Genomic DNA, 11,131 nt, shown 5'->3' on the forward strand with positions numbered 1-11,131 from the left:
TGGTGAATATGGACAAGAATCTGTGGAAATTTGTTGGAATTACTAGACGAATCATCTTTTTTCCATCTTTGTTTGTCAAGTCAGTCAAGACTTTCCGTCTGTGACTGGCTATTTCTGGTCTCTCTTGCGCCAATACGTCGTTCAACGTTCCACTTTTCAGCGCTAGTCGCAATACCCCACAGAAAACTCTTCTTTTTTATCCGGCAAGCAATAAAACCGCGATATTAAAACTGTTAAAAATAACATTCATGTGGTAGGCATTTTGTCTTTTTCCCATCGCATGTCAACTTCTGAAAACAGTTGACTCATCAGGCTGCTAAGTCGTTTGAGACTTTGAGCTGAATGTCTGTCCAATGAGCCTTGTAATTCATGGTTCTCAAACTTTCTTGGTCCTCCAGGACGTTTTTTGGCCACTTCTTTTGTTGCGCGGAAAAGAATTATTTATACACTAAATATAAGGACCTAATTTTTTCAACACTCAGCTCAGATGCGTCAAGTACAGATATAATGTTAATATATATGATGATTAATGTTAATGATATGATCATTAACTTCCAATATATCAACTCTTTTGTTTTAATATTACATTCTTCTTCGATCTCTGAATATACTGTTAAAATACAAAAAAAAAATATAAAAATTAAACGTTTTTATATGACCACGCTATAATTACAAAACAATTTATACAGTATACAACGCAAAAAATACCACCGAAGACTATTAAACCCTTTGTTTTTTATCGAGCTAAATCATCTAATAACACAGGTAAAACCAGCGACATAACTGGGATTTTGTGACGTGTCATTTGTAGTTTAATTACAAACCATTGTCTCTATTAAAATCCCATATAAAAACAAGCGTTGTTCCCTTTGTATCCATATCAAGCGACATGCATTTTCCATATAGATTTGCTTTATCTTTCTTTGTGAATATTGAAATAATGTTCTGTCTTGATAAGTCTATTTTTATACATGACTACGCACATTTTAGAGGTCCAAATGCTGTAATTCAAACTCATATTTGTTGGAAAATAGGTACGTAAGCCATGGAACGCGCGGGATTTATATAAATATATAAATAAATAAATATATATACCTTTTTTATAAAGGTAACCTTTTTTTGAATGAGACTTGTTCGAACAACAATTCTGCCTTAACTATAAAGAAGTCTTGACGTCAGTTTTGACTTATCTTCAAGGACCCGTCCATATTGAACACCTCTATCGTTTGGTTTATATTTCAGCATTAGCACTAATTCTTTAGCACAATAGTACACGTAAACACATAAATAGAATACGAAATTTCAGAGAGATACATAACCATGCTTCATACATTTATTGATAACGGAATAAAGTTTCTGGATTTTGGTAGCAAAATACCTGGACACAACCCTGCAGAAATCTCTAAGACTTATATCACCGATGCTGAATGTCCCTTCTTCAATGATTTAATGAAAAACGTAAAGTATATCAACCGTAATATTAGATGCTTGCATGTATTTTGATCAGAGATATCTAATGGCGATGAATAACTGTAAAATGGCTGTTAAACCAGATAGTTTTAATATTTCTCTACATACAATAATAGTTTTCTATCCAGCCAGTGTATACTGATCATGGAACTTTTAAAATTGCACTACACATTATTACTTTTATTGTTTGCCTTAGACACTATTAAAAACTGATGGTGATGTTACTTTACTCTGTACAACAAAATTGATCAGAATACATACCAGCACCTAATAAAATGCAATACTTGTTTCTAAACTCCAGCACTTTCTATTATTTAGGCTCTTGAAGAAGGACTATTGGCTTATCCAAACAGATGGATTATTTTCGGTCATTACGACGTCATTATAAAAGAAAATCACTATTTTCCGATAAACAGCTATGTCCTCATCGTAGACAACTCAACAGAAAAGGAAACTTTCGACATTATTTCTCCATACAAGATCAAAAAAGACCATCAAAACTACATGAAGCATTTGGTAGGACGATGGTCAAGGGTCAAGGGTTTCTGGTTCTATAACGAGCTGATTCTGACGACTAATAGAACGAACATGTGGGGCACTCCTTTGATAGTGTCGTATATTTTCCAGTATAATAGTAGTCTGAATCATATTTACGATTATAGGTGAGTATAGTTCATAAAAATCGATAGTATAGGATCTTCAAGTATATCTTCAAGTCTGAATCGTCTGGTAACAGCCACAAAAAGTCTAATTTGACAACTCGATCTATACGAACACCAAGCAGTGTGTATCTAGTTTTCTCGCCGAGATGCAATGGCTCCTCTGTCTCTATCCTTTCGTGTGTTTTACTATTCGAAACATTATCATATGTCATATTAAGAAGCCTAACCAATTAGAATTGTCGAATAATTTGTAGTCGGTTGAAGCACGTTGAAGCCCATCAAATATTTTAGAAACTTATGTGATTCTACTACATCATATCCCAATTGTTAATTATGTTTCCCGTCATTTTGATGTCAAAGTCAAAGATTGCAGAATAGGAACAAAAAAGTATGGAGACAATGAATTGCCAGTCTTATTGGACAAAAATCCAGACCAAACTCTCAAAGAACTTTCAGACATCTTAACATTTGAGAAAGCAACTGTTTGCATGTAATAAGAAAAATTCAAGGGTAAATGGCTACCACACAAATTGACTGAAAATGTCATTTCGAAAGGTTCCAATATGGCAAAATCATTGCTTGCCAGGCGAAATAGGAGGATTTTCTGTGGCGTACTGTGACTGACGAGGAAACGTAGACCTACTACAACAATCCCAAGCACAAAAAATCATGGGTTGGGGCTAATTCATTGCCAAACCAGTCATACTTTGCATATGAAAGGATCAGCAAGGCGTAGAGTTATACGAACATAACAGGTCAATTGAAAAGTTCCCTGCCTGACACATAGATGGCGCCACTAGAATTAAATCCATATGTTTTTTAGTTAGCCCAAAGCCTCAAAAGATACGTGTATAAATTAGAAAGGTGTCGGATCATTAGTATGTGAATTATAGCATTTTGGGTGAAGCAACTATTGTTATTGTGAAAAAATGGATAAAAAGGAATTTCGCCTGTTGATAAAATATTGTTTTTTGAAGGGAAAAATTGCAGTTGAAGCTAAGGCTTGATGGCGAGTTTCTGGATACTGATCCAGGAAAATCAACCATCAAGGATTGGTATGCTAAGTTTAGACGTGGTGAAATGAGCAGCGAAGACGGTGAACGCAGTGGAGGAGCCCAAAAGAGGTTGTTTGTTGTTAATGGACAATGACAGAATGAGAAGAAACGTCACACAACTGACAAATGGCGTGCGCATACTATGTTAACACTTCACAAAAACAATAATAATGATACCGATACTTATTTAAGATAAAATAAATCTTTCAATCATTTATTCAAACAAATATAATAAACCATAAATTACATGAATACGAGTATTCATCGTACAAATTATTGTCCCTAATAATTTAGCCATCTACTGTACATCGTGCCAATTTTTCTGAGTATATGCACAAACTGTATAGTTTCATTTCAGGGAAAGGCACTTGGACAAAATAACAAAAATCAACTATTTGCTGTTCGATATATTAGTGGATGTCTGGAACATGACTCACGAGAAGCTCTTCACTAACGAATACGGCATGGAACTACACCCGGTCCTGAAATTTTACAAAGGAATGCTCGGAGATATCTACCAGGGGCGCGCCGATATAGCAGGTGTTGGTCTCGGATCTGGATCAGCGCCCAAATCACGGTGGGTCTGGTGTTTTCAGGTACCCTGGCTTTCACCCCGAAAGAACGTTTCCAATATTTCAAGTTCCTCGTCGGCACCATACCCCAGCTCGCGTTGGATTTCATCTTCAGGGCGCCTCCTCTGTCGTACACCGCCAACATATTCGCCCTGCCTTTCCATACCTACGTGTGGTACGCCTGCGGGTTAACGCTGATTTTGTGTGGCGTCGTGATCACCGTTATAGTGTCCTGGGAGGAAGATAAAGAACCTTTCATCCAACAACGAGAGAGAGACAAAGAGCAAGTGCCCACCATACTGGATATTATAATGATGCAGGTACATAGCCACCGACAAAACTTTAGCACACTACAGATTTTTTTCTATCTTAATAAATATAGATTTTTAGCTTCTAGCTTCCACGATGCATGTAGACACTACAAAGAGACAGCTGTTGTTTGCTTATAACTTTTTTACGCGAAACCTATAAGTATACAACAGATTTGCTGCACAAACAGCATGACAAAACTATAGCACAGTTGGGTAAAAAGAATAATAAAGAACTGTTCATGATTTTTATTTGTTATTTCAACAATGGATACAGCCTCTTCTATTTTTACAAGTTGAATCAGTCTGTTCAGCAACGTTTCATCGGTTTAATATGACTTATACTACTAATTTTCTCAGAAATTATGTTATTTCTATATATCCTTTAAGACCTATAGCAACCCAACACAAAACGCTTCCTCCAGCCAATTCTCTGCGACTTTCCGTACGAACTCTATCACTAAATTATGTTACATTCACTAAAATCAACTTCCTCTCTGACACCTTTCAATTGTTTTACTCATCGTACACTTTTGACAGAGGATATATTGAAATAGACTTTTAAAATTTTGTTAAAAATTAAGAAAGAAACGTCATTTTTAATTGTTTTATTCATTATTCAGATTTGACACAGGACATGTTGAAAATTGCCATTAGAAGTGAAAAATTAAACGTCATTTTCACTGCAATCAACTAAAAGTCTTGCCAATTGTAATAAATACAAGAATAACTCACCTCATATCGACAACAAAAGTCTTAGCGTCATTTCAAAACAAAACTATTTTCGTTTTATTTGCTGATACTACTCTATTTCTCCTTCTCTTTTTTTCCTTCTACCTCTTCTTGCTCTTTTGTTAAAATTTATTAAAATATTTCGGTTTGTTTCATTTATTGTTTTCTTTATTTTATTATGATATTTCTATTTCTTCCTGTTACGGTATATATTATAGTTCCATAAACAGCCAATGAGCGTCATCAAAATTTATAATGCAACGTTGCCGCACCGTTAAGTTTTCGTTTATTTTGACTCTGACATCAAAATACTAACATAAATAAAATAATGAAACAAAAATAACGTTAAAAAATATAATTTATTTTAACATTACAGTACATTTAATGAATACTTATTAGATTTAAACTACAGTTAATTAAACAGCCACAATAGTTTGCAAGTTGGAGTTGTATTATTATATCTACATTGACTTGTGACAACGATGTGGACCTGATTTTACTTTTTTTTTAACTGAATTTGACAATACTTTCGACGGTGTTGATAACGTGTTTTGGCTCTTTTATTGAAATTATTACATTTTAATATTGTTCTCACGTTTTTAACTTCTTATTAGATTGTTTGTAATAAATGACATTAAAAAATATGCATTTATATTTATAAATATAACAAATAACTAGTTAAAATGTCAAAAATCCGACGAAAAGCTAGGTTAACTATTTTCTGTCATCTGTCACTTGGTCCTATATTGTTTCTGTTTAAGGCAGCACAGGTCAAAGAAGTGACAGTAGGGAAATAGGTTATGGTATAAAAAATCGAGAGTTTATTGCAAGAAATGTCAAAGGCCGATCACTGTAAGTGATTGTAGCGGTTGCCTAAATATCCCGCCGTTGTATAAACGTGGATTGATATGAATCAATTTTAGTTTTAATCGTAACCAATCAAGACTAATTTACAGTCACAATGTTTCAGATTGCCGTCCTGTGTCAGATGGACTTCTTCTATCAGTTGAGGAGCAGTTCCGGCAGGGTGGCGACCTTCACCCTCCTTCTCACGTTCATCTACATATACACCGCGTTTTCGGCTCGAATAGTACTGCTGCTTCAAGCAACATCCGACACCATCAAAGATATGCAAACGCTATACGATTCCAACATCAAAATTGGCGTGGAGGATTTGAATTACTATCGGTTTTATTTCAAGGTTATTAACACTGACAGTGACATTGTATTTAATGCTTTGCATGTCTTGTATTGTTAGTTGCCTATATCAAAATTATTTTTCGTATATTTCTGGTGGTAGTAGATTTTAGTAGGATAAGTATAAGGATTAAGTGTTTTTTTTGATAGATGGACATCACAATTAAGTAAATATCACAACGTTGTTATTAAAATAAAAAAAAGTATTTCGCATCAACCCTAATTTATTTTATTTTAATACAGATGTATATAACTTAAATTCCGCTTTTGTAGCCACAGTTATTGGGTCGTTCTCTTGCTCTTATAGTCGTGATAGTGTGATTGTTCATATGCACTCTGGTAAAGTCCAACAAAGAAAACCATCCTAGTCTCGTCAGAAACAATACTGAATAAGAATGGATGTCTTCTGGGATGGTCTTTAACTTGATCACTGTAGATTCAGACAGAGGCACACCAAAATTCATTGAATACAACATCGTTTCTATCTAATGTTTAGAATCCTAGTACGAGAACGAGAGAATACTGGAGGAAATTATACTACGACAATAGAATAGCACCAAAATCATCTGCGAAGGAACATTATTACTCTACTGATGAAGGAATGGGACTGGTACAGACCTCGTTCTTCGCCTTCGTCATCGAACGAACCACCGCCAACAATTTAGTAGAAAAATCTTACACCATTGAGGAGAAATGCGCCATCAGATACATCGAAACATTTTTGATAAGCGATGTCGTTCATCTGTTCAGCAAGAGAAATTCAACAATGAACGAATTTTTCTTGAATGGGTTGGTATTTAATATTTATCTAAAAAAATCAACAAGTTTTGATATTAAGATATTATTAAACAAAAGACGTAAAAATAATCAAGGAATAAGTCTCCCACCAGTTATCGTTAAACAACATTTATTCTGAGGCGTACCCGCGTTTTTTTCCAGATTTCGTAGATTAGCTGAAACGGGATTACACCATCGCCAACTCAAACGGTTTATCACCAAGATACCCAAGTGTTCCGGCAGTACCAACATATTCGTCAGCGTCGGTCTTAAGGAAAGCTATTTCGCATTCTGCGTGTTCCTTGTCGGAGTCATTTTGAGTCTGTTTTTGTTCGTATTAGAGCACGCGGCACACTTATACCTTCGACATCGCAATTTTAACGACAATGTTACTTTCATACGGAAATTTTCCTTGCCACTTTCCAGTAAATGATTTAATATTGCAAATTCCGCACTAAAAAAGATATATGCTGTATTTTTAGTTGCCTACAAAATATTAAATAATTACTAATTTATTTTAATAGTGTTTAATCATAATCCTAAATTAGAATGTAATATCTTATGAACGCGTTTTACCCAGAGCCTTTAAAATTATATCAAATTCCTTTCACTTTGTCACATAAACATATCGGTTTTACACTAGTTAAAATATATAGAAGACTTAATATTTTACGAATTCTCTTTTACATTGATAATTACATGTATCTTATTAAAATATTCGTAAAATAGAGTATTGTTAGTTGCCTAAAAATATTTTTAGAATAATTTTTTAAAAATAATTTTGACTAAATATCATAAATTAAAATGTACTATCACTATAGTGGATGCATTAATACAGGAGTTAATAAAGCTGTATTTGGACTTCTTATTTTCAAGTAATATATTTTAGAATATAAAGACCATATTAAGAGTTAACAGATGGCGCCTCGCGTTTTCAAAACTTTTTATATATTTCTTAACTATGTTCATTATTCAAAACTAAACATTTATTATTAGATAACTGAATATGCACCGTCTGCCAATATAAATATTGCTAATAAATGCTATGTGGTATGATACTCTTGTAAAGATTCACTATATAATTAAAGCTATATCCCTCAACAATAATCACATGCCAAAATTTGTGTCAAAATTTGATGTATTGACTTCTGAACTGAATAATTTTCGAGTGACTAGCGTATCACCGAAAGGAGCATTATCAGTACAGGGATAGTTTTAAATGAAAAAACTCCTGAAAACGCCCAACAAAATAGTTAGGTAACATTTAAAGGATTGCGCGTAGCTTTATACAAATTGTGATACCTTTGCAGAAGAGTGCTATCGAGAACGTCGCATAAAACGGATGGTTCCCGGTCCAGTTTCTACGTGGATGATTTAATGTTGCAGGATACGACGTTGGCGGAGGAGATAAGAGCGCTGAAACAACAGGTGGAACATCTGAAGTCGGCCATCAGCGCACTGAGTCGGGACACCGAAAAGAAGGAGGTGGCCCTTGCGAGAATAGCTCGGGAGAAGGGGGTCCTCAGTTTGGACTTGCTGAAACAGAAGAGGTCCAACAGCAGTTTGCTGAAGCAACTGGAAGATGAACGGAAACACTATTATCAGGAGAAGGAACAGTACTGCGCGGAAATGAACGAGATAAAGAAACTTAAGAAGGCTCTGAGCACTACGTCTACTCATAGCGACGCGTTCACCATAGAGCAATACAAACAAGAACTGTCCAAAACCAAACTGACCTTGAACCACACGTTGCAAGCAAATTATAATCTCAGCATAAAGTTTTTGAGGATGAAAAACACGAAAACCTGCCTCAAGACCCAACTAAAGTCCATGCAGCTGGAACACGAAAAGGTAAAGTCATTTATGTCTATACTCGTCGTGTAAACAACCGACTGATCCTTAGATCGTCAATGAATACAAAACGAAAATAGAAAACCTTTGCAACGAACTCGGCCAAATGATTCATGAGAAAATAGTCGCCCCCATTTCCTGTAGTAGCAAGAAATATTTACAAGTAAGGAACCCAATTTAAAAGTACCATAATCACTCATCCTGTTTTTCTGTCCTACGCCTAACGCAAGTTGGTGAACCAAAACAGTTGTTTGGTGTACGAGAACCTATGCCTCCAGCTAGAAGTGGATCAGTTAAACTCGAAACTGGAAAAGATGAAGCTGGAAAAACTCAAAGACGAGAGCAACAGCAAACTGAACTACATCTACCGCGAAAAACCGAAACCAAAAACTAAACCGTCATCCAACCAACATAAGAAAGTGCGGATAAAAGAAGAAAAGCCCGAAAAAGACGTCACCGACAAGCCATCAACTAGTAAATCGTCGGAGATTCCGACCAAAGAGAATATACTGAAAATATTCGAACGCGTCGAACAACCAGGTGTACCCAAGATAACAATCTTACATGACACAGATCCGTCTTCAAAACCTAGTACCAGTCGTCAACACGAACCTGTTCAAATACCATCGATACAGGAAAAAAGTTCGCGACAAAGTGAATCCAAACAGACGAACTTAATCAAGAACATCGCAGATAATCCTAATCCAAGGCTGGCCCTTTTCCAGGTTTCTGAAACCACATCACGCACCTCCACCACGGTGAGCGGTGGCCTAACTAGAACCACATCTTCGCCAAATTTATTATTTAGAAACGCTAAACATTATTCATAAGTTAGTATTTTTTGTATCTTGATTAAGTTCAAATAAATAAGTCCTTCCTATTATGTTGAAAGATAAAATCCAGTTTGATCCAAAATACAATATGTACTTTTTAATATTTTGTTCTTATATTAATAAAATTGGGATTCAAATTCCCGCTTTTTATCCTCAATATATTTCTTATACTGACGGGCCCGAATTCCGTAAAAGAAGAACTAACCTATAATATGTTATTTTATTTAAAAAATTCAAAACAATAATAAATAAAAGTAAAGTATGAATAATATCGAGTTACCAATCGAAAAGGATCCAGAAATCTCATCCAGTGATGAAACGAGCTTGTTAGTTATAATCTTAGATACTAATCCGGGCCAGAAGCTTCTGAGAGACAATCCGAATGCAATTACACAAGTGGTAGATTCCGTCGTAGCTTTCGGCAATACACATTTAATGCAAAAAGCTCAAAATAAATTAGCAATCATGACTTGCCATTCGAGAACGAGGTACCCTAATATAAAAGTATTAATTTAATGCTTCTAATTGATAAATGAATTGTGCCTGTAGTCAGTTTATATATCCTGGATCGAAAGCTGCTCTGGATGTCCGACAAATAGATGGACAATATGAAGCTTTTACGTTAGTGGAGAAAACAGTGAAACAAAACTTATCAAGTATTTTAAGTAGCGAACACTCAGGGGTTATTACAGAATCTTTGTTAGCGGGTGCTATCGCAATGGCATTATGTTATATTGCAAGGATTCAAAGAACTAAAGCTACAGGATTAAAGGTTAGTACTATATATTTTGTATACAATATTTGACAATGTTAATACTTATTTTTTCAGCTAAATTGTAGAATTTTGGTAGTGACAGGCAGTGGCGATTCAGCCTCTCAATACATGAACTATATGAATGTATTCTTTACTGCCCAGAAACAAAATATAGTAATTGATGTTTGTTCATTGGATCAACATTTAAGTTTACTACAACAAGGTTGTGATATAACAAATGGTCTCTACTTGAAAGTGCCTCAAGTCAGTGCTTTACTGCAATATTTATTGGTAAGATTATATTTAGAAAAAGTATATATTGGCATTCTTAATTATGTATAATTTTAGTGGGTATTTTTGCCAGAACCTCCCATAAGAGAGAAGCTAGTGCTACCACCTCCTGTTAAAGTTGATTATAGGGCGGCATGTTTTTGTCATCGAGAACTAATTGATATTGGTTACGTATGTTCTGTATGTCTCTCAAGTAAGTAAATTACCTTAAATGAACTAGCAAAAATTAACTAACTCTAAAACCTTTGGTTTTTATAGTATTTTGCAAATTCAGCCCCATTTGCACAACGTGTCAGTAAGTATTACTTTCGAATTTATAAATCCGTATTATATAGTTTATTTAAATTTATTTACCTAACTTTCTACAAACAGGAGAAAATTCTTGACTTTTAAGGAATAATTTTTTTCCAGTACCGTATTTAAAATTCCTGGACCGTTGGCAGTCAAAGCAAAGAAGAAGAAAATGAAGATGTAGAACGAATTATTTTAGTACCATAAAAACCTATACACATTTACGTACCATGAAAATATATAACATATTTAATAAATACCTGATTTTTTTGAGTATATTTTATTTTATTGTAAGTACGGATCTGCACGGACGGTCTTATTTATTTTTAGCCGTTTGT

General features: G+C 34.6%; 3 protein-coding genes across 5 annotated transcripts; all 3 read left to right on the forward strand.

The window, feature by feature from the left end:
* The first annotated feature begins 890 nt into the window (after positions 1 to 890).
* On the forward strand, positions 891 to 8,258 carry LOC143199332 (ionotropic receptor 75a). 2 transcript variants are annotated; one of them, XM_076409083.1, is made up of 8 exons: positions 891 to 1,034; positions 1,307 to 1,458; positions 1,789 to 2,132; positions 3,546 to 3,727; positions 3,784 to 4,079; positions 5,770 to 6,000; positions 6,493 to 6,785; positions 6,936 to 7,273. In XM_076409083.1, exons 1-8 carry the CDS (start codon positions 941 to 943, stop codon positions 7,204 to 7,206), a joined length of 1,863 nt encoding a protein of 620 aa, XP_076265198.1. In that variant the 5' UTR covers positions 891 to 940; the 3' UTR covers positions 7,207 to 7,273. The 2 variants fall into 2 exon arrangements, with proteins under 2 accessions (XP_076265198.1, XP_076265199.1); XM_076409084.1 differs by lacking the exon at positions 6,936 to 7,273 and adding an exon at positions 8,160 to 8,258 and having other exon boundaries at positions 926 to 1,034.
* LOC143199335 (uncharacterized) lies at positions 7,888 to 9,558 on the forward strand. 2 transcript variants are annotated; one of them, XM_076409086.1, is made up of 4 exons: positions 7,888 to 8,030; positions 8,084 to 8,624; positions 8,677 to 8,787; positions 8,855 to 9,558. In XM_076409086.1, the coding sequence occupies exons 1-4, from the start codon at positions 7,993 to 7,995 to the stop codon at positions 9,452 to 9,454; spliced, it is 1,290 nt and encodes a 429-aa protein (XP_076265201.1). In that variant the 5' UTR covers positions 7,888 to 7,992; the 3' UTR covers positions 9,455 to 9,558. The 2 variants fall into 2 exon arrangements, with proteins under 2 accessions (XP_076265201.1, XP_076265203.1); XM_076409088.1 differs by having other exon boundaries at positions 7,936 to 8,025.
* An 83-nt stretch (positions 9,559 to 9,641) lies between these two features.
* Tfb4 (Transcription factor B4) lies at positions 9,642 to 11,069 on the forward strand. Its single transcript, XM_076409090.1, has 6 exons — positions 9,642 to 9,945; positions 10,007 to 10,229; positions 10,287 to 10,502; positions 10,560 to 10,695; positions 10,761 to 10,797; positions 10,914 to 11,069. Exons 1-6 carry the CDS (start codon positions 9,719 to 9,721, stop codon positions 10,975 to 10,977), a joined length of 903 nt encoding a protein of 300 aa, XP_076265205.1. The 5' UTR covers positions 9,642 to 9,718; the 3' UTR covers positions 10,978 to 11,069.
* The last annotated feature ends 62 nt before the right edge of the window (positions 11,070 to 11,131 follow it).

The sequence above is a fragment of the Rhynchophorus ferrugineus genome, unplaced genomic scaffold, assembly GCF_030347505.1.
Source record: "Rhynchophorus ferrugineus isolate W39M unplaced genomic scaffold, kcgeb_rfMv2 rfM7, whole genome shotgun sequence".
Lineage (NCBI taxonomy): Eukaryota > Metazoa > Arthropoda > Insecta > Coleoptera > Curculionidae > Rhynchophorus > Rhynchophorus ferrugineus.

Excerpts from the sequence above, each read along its gene's own strand:
- LOC143199332 (XM_076409083.1), top strand. The coding sequence starts at position 941 with ATGTTCTGTCTTGATAAGTCTATTTTTATACATGACTACGCACATTTT. Across the intron at positions 6,001-6,492 it reads ACTATCGGTTTTATTTCAAG|AATCCTAGTACGAGAACGAG; the intron begins GTTATTAACACT and ends TCTAATGTTTAG. Across the intron at positions 6,786-6,935 it reads AACGAATTTTTCTTGAATGG|ATTTCGTAGATTAGCTGAAA; the intron begins GTTGGTATTTAA and ends GTTTTTTTCCAG.
- LOC143199335 (XM_076409086.1), top strand. The coding sequence starts at position 7,993 with ATGAAAAAACTCCTGAAAACGCCCAACAAAATAGTTAG. Across the intron at positions 8,031-8,083 it reads ACGCCCAACAAAATAGTTAG|AAGAGTGCTATCGAGAACGT; the intron begins GTAACATTTAAA and ends ATACCTTTGCAG. Across the intron at positions 8,625-8,676 it reads TGCAGCTGGAACACGAAAAG|ATCGTCAATGAATACAAAAC; the intron begins GTAAAGTCATTT and ends ACTGATCCTTAG.
- Tfb4 (XM_076409090.1), top strand. The coding sequence starts at position 9,719 with ATGAATAATATCGAGTTACCAATCGAAAAGGATCCAGAAATCTCATCC. Across the intron at positions 9,946-10,006 it reads ACTTGCCATTCGAGAACGAG|TCAGTTTATATATCCTGGAT; the intron begins GTACCCTAATAT and ends TTGTGCCTGTAG. Across the intron at positions 10,503-10,559 it reads CTTTACTGCAATATTTATTG|TGGGTATTTTTGCCAGAACC; the intron begins GTAAGATTATAT and ends GTATAATTTTAG.